General features: G+C 46.0%; 1 protein-coding gene across 8 annotated transcripts in view; it reads left to right on the forward strand.

The window, feature by feature from the left end:
• The window catches only part of LOC134346695 (ras/Rap GTPase-activating protein SynGAP-like), a 663,780-nt gene that overhangs the window by 636,285 nt on the left and 6,497 nt on the right, over nucleotides 1–20,998 (forward strand). For all 8 annotated transcript variants that reach the window (XM_063048226.1, XM_063048228.1, XM_063048227.1 and 5 more), the window contains 4 exons: nucleotides 5,281–5,376; nucleotides 13,932–14,162; nucleotides 15,204–15,226; nucleotides 17,186–17,301. In XM_063048226.1, coding sequence (XP_062904296.1) covers nucleotides 5,281–5,376; nucleotides 13,932–14,162; nucleotides 15,204–15,226; nucleotides 17,186–17,301 — 466 coding nt within the window. The remainder of the gene's footprint in view (nucleotides 1–5,280; nucleotides 5,377–13,931; nucleotides 14,163–15,203; nucleotides 15,227–17,185; nucleotides 17,302–20,998) is intronic.

Below are 20,998 nucleotides of genomic sequence, written 5' to 3' on the forward strand. Positions count from 1 at the left end.
GCGCCCCCAGCCGGCACCGAGCGGGAGAGCGGCAGTAGATCCGGATGGTCCGAGTGTCCGGAGAACCGGGCGAGGCGAGGTCCGGGTCCGCGGGGGTCCCGTTCCGGAGAGCGAACTGCAGGAGTCACGGGAGGGGATCCAATCCACGGGACGGTGTGCGGGGCCAAGTAACGGTTACTAGGAACCCCTGGAATCGGAGACCCAGACTGGGGTCCGGGAATCCCGGGTACTGGGAACGTCGGATGACAGCAGCCTCCAGCATTAGGAGTCCCGGAAACCAAGGGTCCTGGACATGAGGAGCGGGAGGTCCAGGCACTGAGACTCCAGGAGCGGCAGACACTGGGAGTCTACGCATCCAAGAATCCCAGGGCACTGGGAGGGACAGGTCGAGATCTAGACTGCTGGGCTCCATAAGCAATAGATAACAGAGGCCCCAACACTGGGGCTCTCTGAGACCCTGTCTGAGCTTTGGGAATCCTGCTCACCAGGACATTGGGAGGGGTAAGGAAAACTCTCAGCACTGGGGATTCCCGGACTTGGAGCAGAAGGCACTGGGAGCCCACATAACCACAAGTGACAGGCAGTGTGAATTGCCTTGGAGTCCAATGTGCTGGGATGGGTGGACACCAGAAGTATGGGCAGTGGAAGTCTGGGGTAAGGAGATCACCGTGTTTGGGAGTTGAGGACGCTGGGAATGTTAGACACCAACAGTGGCAGACTCTGGGAGTGATGGACACCAGGAATGGCATGCTGTGGAAGTGACAGAATCTGGAAGTGGTGGACTCAAGGAGCTCAAAGATTTGGGCACACAACACCAAAATTCCCAGTCACCCAGATAGACAGACCCGGATGTGACCACTAGGAGTGTCAGACAGAGCCAGAGCCCTGGGCAACACCAGAAATGGGTAGAAGATCAGCTGATACTGGCAGCTCCTGGAGCAGAGACACCAGGAGCACTGGGTAATGGGATAACTCGGCATGTAGAGCCCCCAAAAATTAATTTTTTTAATCAAGTTATTTGTAAATCATTGCACCAACCTTTACGCTGGCAGCAAGCGCTAGCATAGTGATTAGTATAATGCAAGCAAACTGGATTCAATTCCTGCCATTGTCTGTGAGGAGTTTTGTGTTCTCCCCGTGACCATGTGGGTTTCTCAGGCTGCCCCAGTTTCCTCCCACATTTCAAGGATGTTCAGGTTAAGGTTTGTAAGTTGTGGGCATGCTATATCGGTGCCAGAAGCATGACAACACAGCACATACTCAGACTGTATTGGTCATTGACACAAATGCTGCATTTTACTGAATGTTTCGATGTACAAGTGAAGATAATGAAGATCTGCCCACTGATGCTCTAGTTTCTGCCAGGGCCATTTTTTACAGTCTCAACTGGATAATAAATTGAATTACAAAGGGCAGTGGATTGACTGATGTTATTCAAATATGTCACTAACTGTGCAACCAAAGAGCCCTCGTAAAACTCACCAGTGGGAATTATCTACCAGTCCTGATGCAGGGTTTTGTCCTGAAACATTGACAGTTCCCTTTCCCCCTAAAGACGCTGCTCATCCCACCAAGCTCCTTCAGAGGATTGTTCGTTGCTCCAGTTTCCAGCAGCTGCAGCCTCCTCTGCCCCCTTAGGGGGTTAATTTTGTCCATCACTGGGAGTCGTACTTTATGCAAAGGGTTGTTGAAGCCAGACATCAGAGATCTAGGACATGGCTGCAGAATCTGATCGGTGCAGTGTGCCTGCCCTGATGCCTCACCAATGAGCCCCGCTCCATCATGCTTGCTTTTGTAGATCGAGGTACTGAGCACAAGAGTCAGGACATCATGCTGTATCTGTACAAAACATTGGTCAGGCTCCACTTGAAGCATTCTGGGAGGATGTAGTAATGTTAGAAAGACTGCGGAAGAAATTCACCAGGCTGTTGCCTAGAATTTAATTGCAAAAGGAGTTTGGATAGACTGGGTTTGAAGGAGTTTAAAACTAGAGGGCACAGGTTTAAGGTGAGAGGGGAGAAGGGTATATCTTTCACACAGAATATGCTGATTGTCAGGAATGAGCTGCCAGAGGGCATGATATGTACAACATTTAAAAGGCATTTGGACAGAAAAAGATGAAGTGCATGTGAATGAGTTTGGCGTAGATGATTAAGATGGATGAGATTCTGTTTCGATGTTGGACAACACTATGAAGCGGAGACTTTCTCCATGGTTCAGAGACTAAAGCACTTCTTTGAGAAGTCCTTACAGACTTTGGTTTTGGAAATGAAATTGGTTTATTATTGTCACAGGTACCAAGGTAGAATAAGGAACCGTTTTATACGCTATCCGTACAGATCATTTCATTCCAATATTGCATTGAAGTAGTACAAGAAAAAAGAATAATGCATTGCAAAATAAAGTGCCACAGAAAAAGTGCAATGCAGTCAGACAATAAGCTGTAAGGCCATAACAAAGTAGGTTGTGAGTTCAAGAGTTCATCGTTAACAAACAAAATATCTACTCAAATGTCTTGGAACATAGGAACAGCACAGGAACAGGCCTTTGGATCAACGGTGTAGTGCTGAACTAATTAAACTAGTAATTATGCACTTGTGTTGGCGCGTGGCCAAGTGGTTAAGGTGTCGGTCTAGTGATCTAAAGGTCACTAGTTTGAGCCTCAGCTGAGGCAATGTATTGTGTCCTTGAGCAAGGCACTTAACCACACATTGCTCTGCGACGACATCAGTGCCAAGCTGTATTGGCCCTAGTGCCCTTCCCTTGGACAACATTGGTGGCGTGGAGAGGGGAGACTTGCAGCATGGGCATCTGCCAGTCTTCCATACAACTTTGCCCAGGCCTGCGCCCTGGAAACCTTCCAAGGCACAAATCCATGGTCTCACGAGACTAACGGATGCCTATTAAAAAAACTATGCACCTAACTAAACCTTTCAATTCAGCCTACACAATGTCTGAATGTCTCCATTTTCTGCTTACACAATGTCCATGTAGCTACATTCTCTGCCTGCACAATGCTCATGTGCCTCTATTCTCTGCCTACACAATGTCCATATGCTTCCATTCTCTGCCTACATAATGTCCATATGCCTCCATTCTCTGCATATCAATGTGCGTACTTAAGATCCACTTAAATGCCTCTGTCGCATTTGGCTCCACCACTACTCCTGGAAGTGCATTCCAGGTACCCATTGCTCTCTGTGCAAAATAGAACACAAAACTTGTTCAGCAATCCCTATTTCAAAATGGGATAGAAGCTGTCCTTGAGCTTGGAGTTACGAGCTTAGTAGTACAAGCCTGTATTTTCAGGCTTTTGTTATCTTCTGGCTGATGGGGAATGGGGGAGAAGAGAGAATGCCCAGTGTTGGTGGGGTCTTTGATTATGTCAGCTGCCTTACCCAGGCAGCAAGTGGTGTAGACAGAGTCCACAGAGGGGAGGCTGTTGCTTTTAATGGAAAGAGCTGTGTTTTTAATTGATTGCCTCTTATCTTGTAACTATGTCCTCTTCATCTGAGACTCTCCAGCCAATGGAAACACTTCAGAATCTACCCTGTCAGCTCCCCTCCAGGACTGTGTATGTTGCATAAGGTCACCTCTTATTCTTCTAAACATCAAAGAATACAGACCCAAACTGTTCAGCCAGAATCCTGGAGAAGGTAAGCACTTGCCTCACTCCAGGCACCTCCTGAGCACTAGACCATCGAGAACTCCAACAGCATCAGATTCATGTGATAAAACCAGAGTCTTCTGAAATTGAGATTGAAGATCTTTTTTCAACCATAGACATTTCTTCTTTTAAAATGATGGTGAATCCTAGTAATTCACTGCCCATTAAAGTGGTAGAGGCCAAATTATTGGATATATTTAATGTGGTGTATGTAAGATACATATCTGACAAATCGATGATTTGAGGATAATGGTGTAGGAGGAGGTTGAGGCCAGTGTAGATCAGCCAGGATCTATTGAATGGTGGGGGAGACTTGGGGACAAGTGCCCTTTCTTTATGTCAGTCTGAGGATGTCCAGGGAGGCTCCCCGGTACTGGAGAACAAGCCAAAGTCCACAGGAATTAAGGTGCAAGGTTGAGGGATGACAAGAGCAGGAGAAGGAGGACTGGCTGCACAGGCAGTAGGGAGCTCTCTGACAGCGAGATATTTTCCATATGAAGCCTTTTACATCAGCCCGACACTCCACACTAGTGTAGGAGTTCGAGAGTTGGGACACCACGTTACAGCTGTAGAAGACGTTAGTGAGGAAGTTTATTGTCATGCACTTGGTGGTAGAAGGAGAAAAATGCATAGAATATTTTCTTACCAGGGAGTGGATTTGGAAATTAGAGGTGCAAAATGACTTCGGAGTCTTAGTGCAGGATACCCTAAAGTTAAACTTGCAGGTTCATTCGGTAGTAAGGAAGGCAAATGCAATGACTAGAATGTAAAAACAATTAGGTTGGACCAGTTTTGGAATATTGTGTGCAGTTTTGGATCTCATATCAAAGGAAGGATGCGCTGGCATTGGAAAGCATCCAGAGGTTTACAAGAATGATCTTGGGATTAAAAGGGTTAATGTATGAGGAGCATTTGATGGCTCTGGGCTTGTACACATTGGAGTTTCGAAGAATGAGAGGAGGGGTGATCTCATTGAAACCTATGGTAAATTGAAGGGACTGGATAGAGTGGCCATGAAGAGGATGTTTTTGATTGTGGGAGAATCTTGGACTAGAGGGAAGTCATAGTCAGAGTCATACTTTATTGATCGCGGGGGAAATTGGTTGGAAATTGGAAATTGGAAGTCTCAGAATAGAAGAATGAGGATGAAATTTGTTAGCTAAAGGATGGTAGATCTGTGAAAGTCATTGCCACCTAATCATTTGGTATGTTCAAAGTGGAGGTTGATAGGTTCTCGATTAGTGAGGGCATCAAAGGTTATGGGGAGAAGGCAGAAGAATGGGGTTGAAAGGGAAAATAAATCAGCCATGATTGAACATCTACGACCACAGGATGCTCGAGCGCTCAGTGTCTCAAGGGAGCCAGGTTATTGGAGTTTTACTGTCAAGAAAATGCTACCCCAGGACCTAGCACAGACCCGAAGTGTGAAAAGGCCTCTTCATGTTGCTTTGAGATGAGTAGCGAAGATTGTAGATAATGCTGGGATGTTGTAAGTGGAATGCGTTCTTGTTTTTCAACAGCCTATTGAGTTTTAAGTACTTCCTGCACACTGATGCATATACACTCAGACTTTTTGAGACCTGCTTTGCAATCAGTTGTAAATTTCTTTTCAGGATAAACTGGAAAAATCACTCAGCTTCCTGCAGCAACAGATGGAAGAGGTTTTCAGGAGTCAGAGTGAAGAGGAGGCAAATATGCTTAAACTCAAGGCAAGTTTTTGCGAAGAACGTACTCGAGTATTGATACATGGGACGGCAGCTCACCATTTGTAACTGGCGATTCTGAAACAAGGCAAGCATATATATCACCAGTGGTTGGCAACTGCATTAACCACCCATATTAACAACATTCTTCTTCATGTTGAGAGACATCAGATTTTGTCTTTGGATTCCTTTGGAGAGGTTGTAGGGTTGCATTAAATGGGTCATTCGCCCATCTAGTCCATTCTTATGATACAAGCCCTTTACTAACACTCGGATTAGGTACTTACTCTCACTCAATCTCCCTCTAATTGTTTGCCCTCATTGCTTATCTTGATGCTCCCTAAATTCACCATGTTGTGGCCATCTCCAACTCCTCTCCATTCCCTAGGGTGAAAACCTTCTCCATTATTTCTCTTGGATTTATAATTGATTGTCTTATTTCTTCATGTTCTAGTTTTGGAGTCTACCAGGTGGAGATATCTTCTCCATGTCAACCCTTATTCATGGTCCGAAGGGTCTGTGCAAGTGGTCCCAAGTTGAGGTGTTGGATTTTAATGTGCCCTCCAGATGAGTTTGGTCATGCATGCAAAGAGGTTGTTCTCTGCATTCCTCTGGGGCACCCTGACCCAATACTCTCTGCGATTTTACTTCCAGCTCGGCATCTTGGTTTATTTCTATAGGTTACTCGCCTTTGCATCCCAGCACACTTCACTAACTTGGAGCCATTTCCCACTTCTTTTATACACCATTAATTTCCCATGAAAACCTCCTGCCCAAACCATATTTACAGTGGCCAGCAAAGTTGAATCTCTGGCACAGAGAAATTGATATTGTACATTCTAAGAGGAAGACTCATAAAAGTCTGGAAAGTTTTACTTTTTTTTGTGGGGAGAAGCTAAATATGGACAGCCACAGTCATATTGGATGCATTTGGGCCTTCAAGGACTGTTTCCCTTTTCTAATTGGTTTTCGGGTTACTGCATTGAGGTTGGTGATCATGCAGTGGAACCCTCAGGGATGCATCGACCCACAGATGGCAACCCTTGTCTTTAATAGAGGGCCATGGCTCAACCAGTGCATCTCTATCTCCCACCATCTCTTTGGTGCTGCCTTCAGTGGTCTGTGTTGGCCTCTCTGAGTGCGTGTCCATAGAAGGCTGCTGGATACTTTCACTGGAGTAAATTCATTACCAAAATTTGCCCTGGATTTCTGGTAATTTTCCTGTGAGATGATAGGAACCCGGCTGGCTCTCCCATCACAACTGAGGTTGGAATGTGGGATAGAACCCAGTGGAAATTGCATGTCTTCTATTTTTCTCAACGTAAATAATGGTGAATGACACAACTGTTTATTTCACAGCTGGCCAGCCCCTTTACATCTGGGCACTTAAGTGTCTGTGTACTTGCACATGTCCACACGTCTCCGTGTGGGAAGTATGCGCATGTGTGGACACACGTGTGCAGGAATGGGACTATAAGTGTGCAACCGGCCTGCCCGGTCTATGTCAATGTGCACATGGAGTTTTGTTAATCAGTATGTGAGATATGAACTTTGATGTGAGCAAAATTTGGGATTGTGGGTTTGTGTGCACCCGTGCAGCGTCTGTCATAAATGTGCTTGTGCAGTATAAGAACTTCGTGTCCGTTCAAACATTTATGTAAAAGTGTGTGAATGATATGTGTGTACACATGCAAAATTAGGTGGCTGCAGATATATGTGTGTGTGTGTGTGTGTGTGTGTGTGTGTGTGTGTATGAATGTGTGTTTTTATGTATGTATACAGTATATATGTGTGTTCATCTCTCTGTGAATGTATAGATGAATATTTATGTGCAAGTGTATGTGTACACCTGTGTGAGAGTGTATGTATATGTGTGTTTACATGTGTGCATACAGTACAGTTTATGCATGTATGTATGTGTGTATGTATACACATAGGTGTATGTATTTGTGCATAATGTATGCACGAATATACATTTGTGCGTGTATGTGCGCGTGTTTGTGTGTAAACAGTATGTGTGTGTAAAGTCTTCCTGTTGAACGTGTTTGCCTTTGGAGTTACTGACCTTGAATACAAGTGAACCTTTCACCTTTCAGCCTGCACCCTCAGCATGGACATCTCCTGTGTAAGTGCACCACGTAGAGAGTAGAGCTGGTCCATACATACCCTACAATACCCTTTGCTTCATCATAACCCATACAGACTTGCATGAGCCTTTCCTCAGGCACACATCAGAGTCAGACTGACGGAACCCCTCCCATTTGGTGAAGTTTTTCTTCCTGATACCAAGCTCCCATCTTAATGGAATTGGCTATAGTCTCGATGTAGGAAGCATATGGAGTTAGGTCGGATTGAACTGGTTTACTTACAGATTAACATGGGGTGATGAGTCTCTTACCATAGCCATCAGAACAGGTCACCATAGGAAAGATGCTGTGTTTGAATTGGTTTCCTGTGGTATTTGGGAGGTTTGAACAGTTAACAGCAGTGATTAACTGTGTTTGAACAGGTTTCCTGTGCAAAGTGACCTAATCATGTAGGATGGATTCATTCCTGAACTGCACACACAAAATGCTCAGCAGGTCAGGCAGCATACATGGAAATGAATTAAAGGTCGACATTTTGGGCCGAGACCCTTCATCATGAGTCCTAATGAATGGTCTTGGCCTGAAACATCAACTATTTATTAATTTCCATATATGTTGCCTGACCTGCAGAGTTACTCAGGCATTTTGTGTGTGTTCCTCGGGATTTCCAGCATCTGCAAAATCTTTAGTGTTTATTTCCGAACTGGTTCAAATCCAGTTGGGTTGTATTGTGTGGGTCTACTTGGGTTTGTTTTGGGGACATTTAGTTCGTGAGCAGGTTATTTAAGTTCGTCTAATATGGTGCTGCATTAATGGACACTGTGCTTACACAGTAGCTAAAGTTATTGGGCTAGTAATGCAGAGACCTGAGTTCAAATCCCACTCAACAGCTGAAGATCAGTCAGTAATCGGGAAGGTAACAAGAATCTCATCAAATGGTGACCACAAAACAGCTGGATTGCAAGGGCCCATCAATGCAATGTGCTATCTCTACCGATCTCCTGATCCCTTGGTGTGATTGAATATTGAAATCGTCCAGCAAGCCACTCCATTATAATGTAAGTTGTTCTGTTAATGAAAGTGATGTACCACCACTTTCACAATGGCATTTAAGGATGCTGCTCTTGCCAGTGAGATCCAAATCTCCAAAGTGGACTGAGGTAGGCTGGTTCAGAATCTCCCTGTTTGGTCATTGTGAAGTATATTATCCAAGGACAGCTCAAAGTGTGCCTGGATCTGTCTGAGCTAATTTGGTAACAGATACTCTCCAAATGGGTTCTTACATCGGTGTACTTCACAGTACCAGTTAGTCAGATTCCATACCAGTGGGCTTCAAATCTCCACCTTAGCATACTTCTTGGTATCAGTCAAAATCGAAGCAAGAGTCAGGTCTTCCACAGATAACTCTGGTGGATAATAATTTAAACAGGGAAGAACTAGGAATACATAATTTTCTATTCTTCCCATCCTTCGTAGCTCAGCTTAATCATGTTCTGTGTTTTAAGCAACAATTTAGCACTTGATAATTCACTGACGGCAGCCCGGTCAGAGTGTACAGATGTACATAGCCAGACTATGTCACCTGGGGATGAAATAGAGACATTGGATGTTAATTTTAATTTTCATTTGTGTCACTGTCCTCTGATACTAAGTTGATTCATTGCTGAAGGTACCCAGTTTAAAGTGGGGGGGGGGCGGGGTGGCAGATGTTTTGGGTTATTTGCTGCCTGCTTTTTTTTGGGCTGGTCTCACTGTGCACTCTGATACGGTGGCCATTCACAGCTGCAGAGCATTCCAATGTATGGCCAAGTCACTGAAATCATATCACTACATTAGGTCAACAGACAAGGATGACACAGTCTGGTGTATTCCGCCTTCTATTTTACTCAGACAAAAAGCTTATTGATGTCCCAATGTGTAGTCTGAACCCTCCATCTCTCAATCTCAACAGCTTTTCCCATCCATCTCTCCTGTCCTTCCCTCTCAACCCTGTTCTCCATTTCTCCTTCACTCTCATCACTTCCTTCCCCTTTCTGTTTAATCCCTTGCCCTCCTTTTTTTACCCTTCTCTCGGATTCTCTTTCTCTCTTGGCCTGTTCTCTCTTTCTCGGAGATGTACAGCACAGAAGAAGACATTGTCAACCATCCAGGTCATGTCAACAATCAAGCGCCCAGTCCCGTGTTTTCTCATCTCCCTATCTTTTAACACAGCACACTGAGCTCAACAGTGCAGGAACAAGCCTTTCAGACCACTCTGTCTGTGCTGACGATGCTAATCTATACTAATCCTATAATCCTGCATGAGGTCTTTATCCCCTCACACCCCACCTGTTCATGTGGCTCTCTGAAACATCTTATCTGCCTAACCACTAACCCTGGCTGCCTTTGCAGGAACCCAGCACTCTCTGTGTAACAAAAAAACCCTGCCTTTTTAAACATTTTCCACTCACCTGGAACCTGTGCCCTTTAGTATTTTGCATTTCCAACATGGGAGAAAAAGAACTATCCACATCTCTCTATGTCTCTCATAATTTAATAAACCTCTATCAGCTGTCCCCTCAGCCTCCAAAGCTCCAGAGAAAGTAGTCCAAGTTTGACCAACCTCACCCTGTAACTCTCTTTCTCTCCTACCTTTGTCTATCTCTTTCTTATACTCTCCCCTGTTCATAATCAATTTCTTCCCTCCCCTCCTCATCCTACCTCAGACCCCATCTCTACCTTCTTCTCCAACCCTTTCCCATAACCTCCCCCTCTCTCCACTCCCTTCCCTTTCTCCAGTGAAATGAAAGGCACCCCACACTACCTGGTCTTGTGTCGTTCTTTTATTATATATGGGTGGCTTACTTCAAAACGTAAAGATGATGTTAAACTTTTACCGATGTCCTCTTCTATCTGGTGAAACGCCATGCTTCCTGGATCCATTCAGCCACACAAATATAATATACTGAGATACAGTAGATAGTTTGTCACCTTGCTGAGCTGCATCACTCTGTACAGCTGATTCAGTAAACCCCAGAGGTACTGAAGGACTTGGGTAATATCACCGGATACCATCCTTACAATGTGGCTGTTTGTCTGCTGTCTGGCTACCCCATGCCCTTCCTCCCCACTGGATTCTGCTTTGTGTGAGGGAAGCCACCTTGTCCACCACTTTTGCCCTAAGGGGTAAGCTTTCAGAAGACAGAGTATACGTCTCATCCCTTTGTCCTCTGTTTACAGAGAAAACTTTCTAAGCAGGTGGAGGAACTGATCTTTTGGAAATCCTGATTTGATTCTTTATCTGGAATAGGTGAACAAACTCTGCAATAGAATCATAAGATTGTACAGCACAGAAACAGCACCTTCAGCCCATCTTCTCCATCCTGACCGAGATACCTATCTACACTAATCCCACCTGCCTGCATTAGGCCTATATCGCTCTATACCTTTTCTACCCAGATTCCTGTCCAAATTACTTTTAAACCATGTCAGTTAAATGTTGTAATCTGCCTCCACAACTTCTTTTGACAGCTCAATCCACGTATGCGCCACCCTCTGAGTGAAATTCTAACCCCTCCGATTTCCTTTAAGTTTCACCCCTCTCACCTTATGTTCAGTATCCTTAGGATAGACAGAGTTGTAGACTTCCCTGGCCTGGGAAAAAGACTATCTATCCTAACTATGCCCTTCAGAATTTTATGAGTTTCTATGAGCTCACCCTTCAACCTCATGCAATCCAGTGAGATCAGCCTTTGCTCATACCTCCAGCCCTCTATTCCAGATAACATCCTGGTGAATCTCTTCTGCACTCTCTCTATTGCTACCATATTCTTCCCATAGTGTGGTGACCAAAACTGTGCACAGTACTCTACATAAAGTACATCTGTGTGAGGAAAATCGAAATAGTGAGCCCTCTGTTCATTTACAGCATGTTACAGACATCTGTACTCACTCCGGTTCAGAAGCCTGGGAGACTGAAACATACAGAGTTTTTACTGAGGTTGGCAGGGTCTTTGCAGAGTTGAATCACCTCAACCCCCCACCACCACCACTGGTATGTATGAACCGGGGGCCACAATCTCAAAGTGTCAGCCATCAGAAGTGTTCGGTTCTGGTCGACTCATTGTATGAAGGATGTGGAAGCCTTAGAGAGGGGGCAGAGGAAATCTACCAGGGTTAGAGGGCATATCTTATGAGGAAAGTTTGAGTGAGATAGGGCTTTTCTCTTTGGAGTAAAAAGGATAAGAGGTGACTTGATAGAGGTGAGTAAGATTATGGAAGGCATAGATAGAGTGGACAGCCAGCACTTTTTTCCAGTGGAGGCAAAGGCCAACGGAGGACAACATTTTAAGGTGAATGGGGGACATGCAGGAGAGATATCAGGGGTAAGGTTTTTTTTCACAAAAGGGGTGTTAAGTGCCTGGATTGCACTGTAGGGGTTGGTGGTTGAGCCTGATAAATTAGGGGCATTTAAGAGACTTTTAGATAGGCGCATGAATGAAGGAAAATTTGATAATGGGCTGTGTAGGACAGAATGTTTAGATTGATCATGGAATAGGTTTATATAGGTCAGCACAACATCATGAGCCAAAGAGTCTGCACTGTGTAATACTGTTCTATGTTCTAAGTGTGGCCACCCAGAGAATGGGGATTCTCCAGAATTCACCACCTAAGCAGGCCGTGGGAGTTCAATTTCTGAGTGTATTCAAGGCAATGTTCCTCTTCACCTGAATTTCCCAACTGAAGCACCGCTGCCTGTAACATCCGCTGGTCAATCACATCCTGCAAGCTACGTCAAGAAGAGATTTTCACAGCAGCCCTGTTAACAGCAGCGTTTCCATTCTGCACAAGCCTCTCCCTCAAACTCCCCCCACCAACATATCACAGCAGCCCCGTTAATAGCAGGGTTTCCATTCTGCACAGGCCTCTCCCTCTAACTCCCCACCAACATATCACAGCAGCCCCGTTAATAGCAGCGTTTCCATTCTGCACAGGCCTCTCCCTCTAACTCCCCACCAACATATCACAGCAGCCCCGTTAATAGCAGCGTTTCCATTCTGCACAGGCCTCTCCCTCTAACTCCCCACCAACATATCACAGCAGCCCTGTTAATAGCAGCGTTTCCATTCTGCAAAAGCCTCTTCCTCAAACCCCCCACCAACATATCTGAAGTTTAAAGGATGCTGGAAACTCTCAGCAGGTCGGGCAACATCTTAGGAAAGAGAGGGTTAATGCTTGAGGTCAATAAGCCACATGCATATGTATTTTCTCTCTCATGCATGTCATGACCTTCCCTTTCAATCCACCTCTACTGTTTTCCTCAGCTAACCCCATTACCACTACTGGGGACGAGGTATAGGACCCTGAAGACCCACAGTCAATGCTGTTCCCCTCCACCATCAGAGCTCTGGGCCCTTGAACACTACCTTTCATGTGCACTATTATTTATTTATTCCATTTTGCAATTTATACCAATTTTATGTCTTAGCATGGTACTGATGCCACAGAACAGTAAGTTTCATGTCATCTAGGTCATTGATAACAAACTAGATCTCGTTGTGATTCTATTCCCTCTGGTTGTTTGACTACGGCTTGTGAATCAACAGCTGGAATATACAGTACAGCACATTTGGCCCACAACATCCGCACCAAACGTGATGCCACATTGTTTAATCTCTTCCATATTCCTCCACTCCTTACATATTCATATGTCTATCTAAAAGCCTTGTAAACACCACTATCATAGTTATTTCCAACACCACCCCTGGCAGCCCATTCCAGCCATGTACCACTCTATTGAAGAAAGACTTGCCCAACACATATCCTTTGAACTTTCCCCGTCTCACCTTAAATACATGCCCACTGGTATTAGCAAAAGGTACTGACTGCCTGTCTTAAAGACTACTGTCAGATCTCCCCTCAGCCTGAACTGCTGCAGAGAAAACATCCCAAATTTGTCCAACCTTTCCTCCAATCCAGGCGGCAGGCTGGCAAACCTCTTCTGCACCCTCTTCAAAGCCTAAACGTCCTTCCTCTAATGGGGTGACCAGAGCTCTCTAGTGCAGCCTAACAGCCCAAGTTCAACATAGCTGTATCATGACTTCTCCTGGATCCACTCCTGTGAGATCAGGCACACTAAGCCTGGCCGAGAATGGTTAAACAATTAGGTTGATTCCTTGGGTTTGTAGAAATCAGATATTTTAGTTGGCCCAGACCAAGGGAATCTGCCTGTTGATGCGCAGAACGAGGGGCAGGCGGAAAGCGATGGTGCAAATGGAAGGCTGTATGTTTCCCATTGACCATATTAAACTGGGAGCCAGACGGCAGGACTTAGGCCTTGTGAGGGATGGCTGACGGGGAATCCAGCTGGCTCCTGCTCATTCTGGAGTCCTGCAAACCAAACCTGAGCCTTCATGCCTCTGAGATTTGACCTCGGGCCGAGGTCTGGAGCGCAGGCCCCTGCCTCAACTAACTGGCTCTTTGACTTGAACACAGAGGATGGCGGAGAGCCTGGGCCAGAACATCGCCGCTGAGTTCACCACCCTGCACCAGTTCCTCAACCAGGAGGAGGAGCAGATGAAGGGGAAGCTGAAGGAGGACGTGGAGCGAATCTCCCGGCAGCTGAGGGAGAATCTGCAAAGGATCACGGAGAAGAGGGCCTCCATCGAGCGCACCATCCTCGAGATCCAGGAGCGATTGAATGTGCAGGAGACCGCCTTCCTTGCGGTGAGGGTCCGGCTCAGCGGCACCTCCCTGGGCTGTGGGAGGGAGTGGTGGTGGTGATGGGGTGGGGGAGTGGTGTGGTGCTAGACTGGGCCGGTGAATAGGAGAGTCCCCAGTACCAGGCTCCCCCTCCGTACGCATCTCACTGGCTGAGCCGAGGGATCTGATGCTTCTCGCCCAGCTGTGCTGTGGAGTTGCACTTCAGGGGAGCAGTGGGATCTCTCTTAATGGCAGGCAGGTCCAGAGGGAGCAGGGAGACACTGTAACGGGATTTACTTCCCAGGGAAGGCAGTGACATCAGTCCCTAGTGTCACCTATGCCTAGAGAGAAATGGGATCATCTTTGATGACATTTTGGGATCAGGTCCAGAGGGGTCTGCTCCCAGAGGGATCACCTTTAATGGCAGGTCCAGAGGGGTCTGCTCCCAGAGGGACCACCTTTAATGGCAGGTCCAGAGGGATTGATTCCTGACATCACTTTGAGATCTACTCCCAGACAGAGCAGTGACATCATCCTTAATGGCACATTAGGATCAGGTCCAGCGGCATCCATTCCTGACATTGCAGTGGGATTTACTTTGGGATCAAGTCCCTAATATCAGTTAACGATGAACATGAAATCTGGTGTGCTGGTCCGTAACACAATTGGAAGTAAAGCTGCTAACAAATCTGTCCCCGAAACCCCACCCGCTGCCTATCCGGCCCCGCGGACATCTCCAGCCACGCTCAGCGCCCCAGTACCCTGTACCCACTGTATTCTGTGCCTCCAAATAACTCGCATGCCACAGGCAAGCCTGACCTCCTGGCGGGACTTTGACCAACTTCGCTTCTAAGTGAGTAGGCAGGGCTTGCTTCCAGCCCCTTCCTGGGCATCAGCAGGGTGCCCACTCACCCACTGAGCTGGTGTTTCCTGTTGGTCCTCACTCGGTAGAGGGCTACATGGGAATTCGCAGCCTCCAGCCCTGTCAGGTTCTCCAGAATGTCTGTGTACGAGATGATAACAGTCTTTCTTTCCTTTTTTTTTTAATTGCTTCACACCCCAAAGGACGTTAAATCCCTGATCGAAAGGTAAGTGTGGTTTTTCAAAGTCCTGGTTTGTGTAGTCACATCAAAATGATTCATGTTAGTGAACGAATCTGGCATGTCAGTGATCCAGATAACTGTTGACCATTCTGGCACAGGTCAGAACGAAACGCAGCTCTGTCTAGAACCAAGGACAGATTGATGCGTTAGGTACTGTAAACTCCTTATGGGAAATCATGGTTAGGAATGTCACTGAGGTCAAATGGGCTATAGCTCACTGTGGATTCTGTTTAACTTCAGCACTGGTGATGCGTGGATTTTAGTGAACCTCACTATTTCCTTTGAATATGATTCGATTAATTTCATTATTGATGAACAGTTGGCTTTGGTTAACCTCGGTATTGCTACTTCAAGTCAAAGTCAAGTCAAAGTTGAGTTTATTACATACAGGTGCAATGAAAAACTTACTTGAAGCAGTTTTGCAGGCAAGTAGCATTGGATAAGCAATGTTGGCAGGAAAAGCATAAATTATAAAATAAATCACATGATTAGAACAAGAAAAATCCCCTGGAGTGGTCACAGTGTTGCTACACTGAGGAAGAGATTAGGGTCGTGCGGGGTTGGTTCAAGAACCGAATGGCTGAAGGGAAGTAGCTGTTCTTGAACCTGGTGATGTGGGACTTTAGGATTCTGTACCTCCTGCCCATTATGAGCTGCAAGAAGATGACGACTTGGATGGTCAGGATCTTTGATGCTAGATGATCCCTTCTTAAAAATATTCCCAGTGAAGGGAAGGGACGTTCCCATGATGTATCAGGCTGAGTCCACTGCCTTTCACAGCTCCTTAAGTTCCGATACATTCAAGTTGCCGAACTAGACCATGCTAGGATACATACAACAATCTATCTGTGCAAGTTTGTTGGAGTGTTTGGTGTTCGGCATGGTAGCGTAGTGGTTAGCCAATGCTTTTCAGTACCAGTGACCCGGGTTCAATTCCTGCCATTGCCTGTAAGGAGTCTGTACGTTCTCCCTGTGACCGCGTGGGGTTCCTCCGGGTGCTCTAGCTTCCTCCCACAGTCCAAAGACGTATGGGTTGGTAGGTTAGTTGGCCATTGTAAATTGTCCTGTGATTAGGCTAGGATTAAATCAGGGGATTGCTGAACGACGTGGCTCAAAAGGGCCAGAAAGGCCTACTCCATGCCATATCTCAATCAATCAACAAATAGACAAACAAGCCAAGCCCCCTTAAACATCCAAGAAAGTAAAGACATTGGTACCTCTTCTTTGTGATTGCATCTATGTGTTGGGCCCAGGTTCTGAATTGTTAATATATTAATGACTTGGATGCAAATTTAATGGTTAGGTGGCATCATAAATGCATTTGTAGATGACACTGAAATTGGTGGGGTGGTGGACAATCCTGACCCCTGGTGCTGCCTGTGTGGAGTTTGCATGTTCTCCATGTGACAGCGTATGTTCCCCCTTTCCGGTACTCGCTTTCCTCCCACATCCAACAATGGGTACTTTGTGTTAACAGGATGTTATAAATCACCCTGTGGGTAAGTGGCTGGCAGGCGAGCCAGAGGAGAGGAGGGATATATCAGGTGGGATTTCTCTGACAGCTGGCATTGACTGGATGATCAACTGGCCCAATCTGCACCAGAGAGGCATGAGAAATAATTAAAGCAGTGATCTGTGCTTCTAAATCCAGCTTCGACCCATTCTCTCGTTAAGCCGCACCCAAGTACTTGTGAGCCAGTGTGGGGTTGGGGATTGGGCGAAGGAGTGGTAGTATATTCCTTGGTTGGTGTTGTCCGGTACCACGTGACCTTCCCTTATAACCCCCTCCCCCCCTCCAATCAACATGCAGGCACTGCATATTGGGCAAGTGATTTAATGCTCCCTGGGATGAATACGCCCCCCACGTCCAAGTCCTCTCAGATGGAGATGCAAAGGGAAAGTGGACTGTTCAACTTTCAGTGTAAACTTTGTGTTCTTCCTAAGGTCCTATGTGAAGTTTAAGAAACCACCCGAGGTACCCCTCAACCTGCTCCTTGGGGAGTTCGGAGGTCCTCTGCAGCTCATCGTGTGGAAACGGATGTTAAAGGTCATCAGTCCAGGTGAGAGAACCCTGCCCATTGCTGAGACCCCTCCTTGGTTGTGACAGAACAGGACAGGTACATGGACAGGAATAGTTTAGAGGGACAGGATGCAGAGCTGGGCTGAGAAGTGGCAAATGGAGTTCAGTCCAAAGAAGTGAGAAGTAATTCACTTTGGAAGCTCAAACTTGAAGGCAAAATACAGGGTTAATGTCAGCATTCTTAGAGGAACAGAGGGATCTTGGGATCCAAACCCATAGATCCCTCAGAGTTGCCACACAGTTTGGTTAAGAAGGCATCTGGTGTATTGGGGAGTTGTTTCGAGAGCCGCAAGGTAATGTGGCAGCTCCATAAAACTCTGGTTAAACCACACTTGGAGTACTGTGTTCAGTTCTTTTTGCCTCATTATAGGAAGGATGTGGAAGCTCTGGAAAGGGTGCAGAGGAGATTTACCAGGATGTGGCCTGGACTAGAGGGCATGTCTTGTGAGAATAGGTTGAGTGAACTAGGGCTTTTCTCTTTGGAGCGAAGGTGGGAGCAGGGTGGTGAACGGTGATGAGTATAGGATGACAAAAGGCATAGATAGAGTAGATAGTCAGCACCCTTTTCCCCAGGCAGCAGTGGCTGATACAAGAAGGCATTATTTTAAGGTTATTGGAAGAAAGTATAGAGGAGATGTCTGAGATCAGTTTAAATGAAAGTGGTGAGTGTGTGGAACACATTGCCAGGTAGAGACAGATCCATTCTGGACATTTAAGAAAAAATAGAGAGCTGGATTAATAATGGGGTAGACTTAAAAGGTCAGCACAATATCATGGGCTGAAGGGCCTGTACTGTGCAGTGCTATTCTATGTTCTATGTTCTGTATGGGCCAAATGTGGGCAAATGGGAACAGCACAGGTAGACAACTTGGTCGGCCTTAATGAATTGGGCCAAAGAGCCTGTTTCTGTGCTGTGTAACTCTATGACTCTAATTAGGGACAATAGGCTATGCAGCCTCACGAGCTGCACCACCAGTCATCACGGTCATGGCTAAATGAGCCTTGAACTCACCCCGCACCCAGATATTAACCCACATCTATTTTGAATGGACTGAGTGACTCAGCCTCACAGTCCTTTGGGGTCGAGAAAACCAAATGCTTGCACCCCCCCTACAGGCGTTTCTCACCACCTCAGTTCTAGATAGCCCACCCCTTATTCTGGGACTGGGACTCCCGGCCCTGGATTCTTCAAGAGGGGAAACTCCCTACTTGCTTCTACAGCTGACCCTTCCCTTCCAGATTCCTCTGAGTTTCAGAGAGATTTCCTCTCATTCTTCCCAACTCTAGAGAATACTGTCCCAGTTGTGTTTTTATTTTTTTAATGTATTCAAAACTATAAACATAAAAATATAAATATACAAAGAAAAACAGTGCAAATTCAGTACAGTGTCTTATAGCCAATGGGTTCAGTAGTGTTAACATTTTTTAAAACCATTACCTTAGGGTGAAACACCATGTTAACGTATCAGGGACTTCTCCACCCAACTCAGCCCCTCCACGTGTGGTAGCGGCAGGAGATTAGATTGTGGTTCATCCCCACAGAGCCTGAGCATTGGTGACACTAAGCTTCAATGTGGCCCTCAATATGTACTCCTGCACCCTGGAATATGCCAGTAGGTGGCATTCCCTTATCGACATCTTGCTATGCTGGAAGACCAACAAGTTTCGGGCAGAACAAAGGGCATTTTTCACTGTGTTGATGTCCTTTCAGCAGCCCTTGACATCTCAGTTTACTCCAGAGTCCTGATGAAGGGTCTCAGCCTGAAAGACACACTGCTACTCTCCTTCATTGATGCTGCCTGACTTAATGAGCTTCTACAGCATTTTGTATGTATTGCTCAAGATCTCCAGCATCTGCATAATAGCTTGTGTCCGGTCTACTCTATATCTCCTTATATGGGAAAACCTTGCCACCAGTGGAGTGAAACTTCATTGCACTCCCTCAATGGCAAGTGTAACTTTCTTACCCTAGAGTTGATCTTTTCCACGCCTTGTGGCGCATCGGGCAGCAACCTTTCCATTTCTTCAGCATTTTTGTCTGTTTCTTACAAGGCCGAGTTACTAGCTCGATGATGGAAAGAATGCAGGGAACCGGCCAGATTGAAAGCTGGGACCACTCGCCTCGAAGTCCGGTGTGGATCCCACTACGCCACCAGCCAGCTAAGCATTCCGCACTAGGGAAACCAAAGCTGCACAATAAGGCCCATGTCAATGCAATAAGGCATCAGTACTCCTCAACTCAAGTCCCCTTGTAATGAAGACTGTCATACTGAGCCCACCTTTCGGGATATATTCGGTGGACTTCAATCATCGCGAGCACTTGCTTGTTTCGTTGAGCTGTGGTGAGGTTTGAAAAGAGCTCATAGCCTTTCAAGGCTTTTTGGCAAGCTTCATTAATAAAAATTGATTACTGTAGGCACTTGGCAAAGGCCAATAAAAAGCAAGGTTTTAGCGGAGCGGCCATTATATAGGTGGAGTGGTCAGGGTTTGGCTCAAGAAGCTCAACAAGAGATAGAAAAGGCAAGTAAAAAGGGCAGTGTTACAATAGTAACGATGGAATTCAATATGCAGGTAGATTGGGAAAGTCAAGTTGATGCTGGATCCCGAGAGAGGGAATTTGTAGAATGCTAACGAGCAGCATGTGGTTGGGCCCATTAGGGGAAAGGCAGTTCTGGATTGGGTGTTCAATTCAAGATTCAGGATTCAAAAACCTTATTGTCATTCTAACCATAGATCAGCTCTGCAGGGCAGAATGAGACAGCGTTTCTCAGGGGCAGTGCAATCATAACATAACAAATGCAACACTAAATAATAAACATAACAATAAATAGTAAAACACAACAGCCACATGTCAGTTAAAATCAGTTATAAGTGTCCAGTGCAAGTTAAAAGTGTCCAAAGCAGAGTCAGGTGGAGCAGCTATTTAGCTGTCTGACTGCCTGTGGGAGGAAGCTGTTTAGTAGCCTTGTGGTTTTAGTTTTGATGCTCCTATAACGTTTGCCTGATGGCAGAAGAACAAACAGTTTGTGGAGAGGGCGTGAGGGGTCTTTAATGATGTACCGTGTCTTCTGGAGGCATCAACTCTGAAAGAGGTCTTGGACAGAAGGTCGGGAGACCACAATAACCTTCTCTGCTCCCCTAACCACCCTCTGCAAGGCTTTTGTGTCAACAGCACTGCAGCTGGAGTACCAGGTTGTGATGCAAAAGGTCAGCACACTCTCAACCACGCCTCTGTAGAATGTAGTTAAGATGTTAGTGGGGAGTGATGCTTGTTTAAGTTTCCTCAGAAAGTGCAATCTCTGCTGGGCCCGTTTCACAATCCCAGTGGTGTTCCTGGTCCAGGTGAGATTGTCCGAGATCTGCACACCAAGGAACTTGATGTTTTCCACTCTCTCCGCTGTGGAGCCTCAAGTTGTTATCCCTGCACCAGCTCTCTAGGTGTCTGACCTCCTCCCTGTACATAGTTTCATCATTTTTGCTGATAAGCCCCACTGTGGTATCATCTACAAATTTAATGATCAGGGTCTCCTTGAATCTGGCTGCACAGTCATGTGTTAGCAGTGTAAACAGCAATGGGCTAAGCACACAGCCTTGTGGGGATCCAGTGCTCAGTGTGATGGAGTCAGAGATGTTCCTGCCAACACAGACTGACTGTGATCTCTCTGTCAAATAAAGGC

This window comes from Mobula hypostoma, chromosome 5 (assembly GCF_963921235.1).
Source record: "Mobula hypostoma chromosome 5, sMobHyp1.1, whole genome shotgun sequence".
Taxonomy (NCBI): domain Eukaryota; kingdom Metazoa; phylum Chordata; class Chondrichthyes; order Myliobatiformes; family Myliobatidae; genus Mobula; species Mobula hypostoma.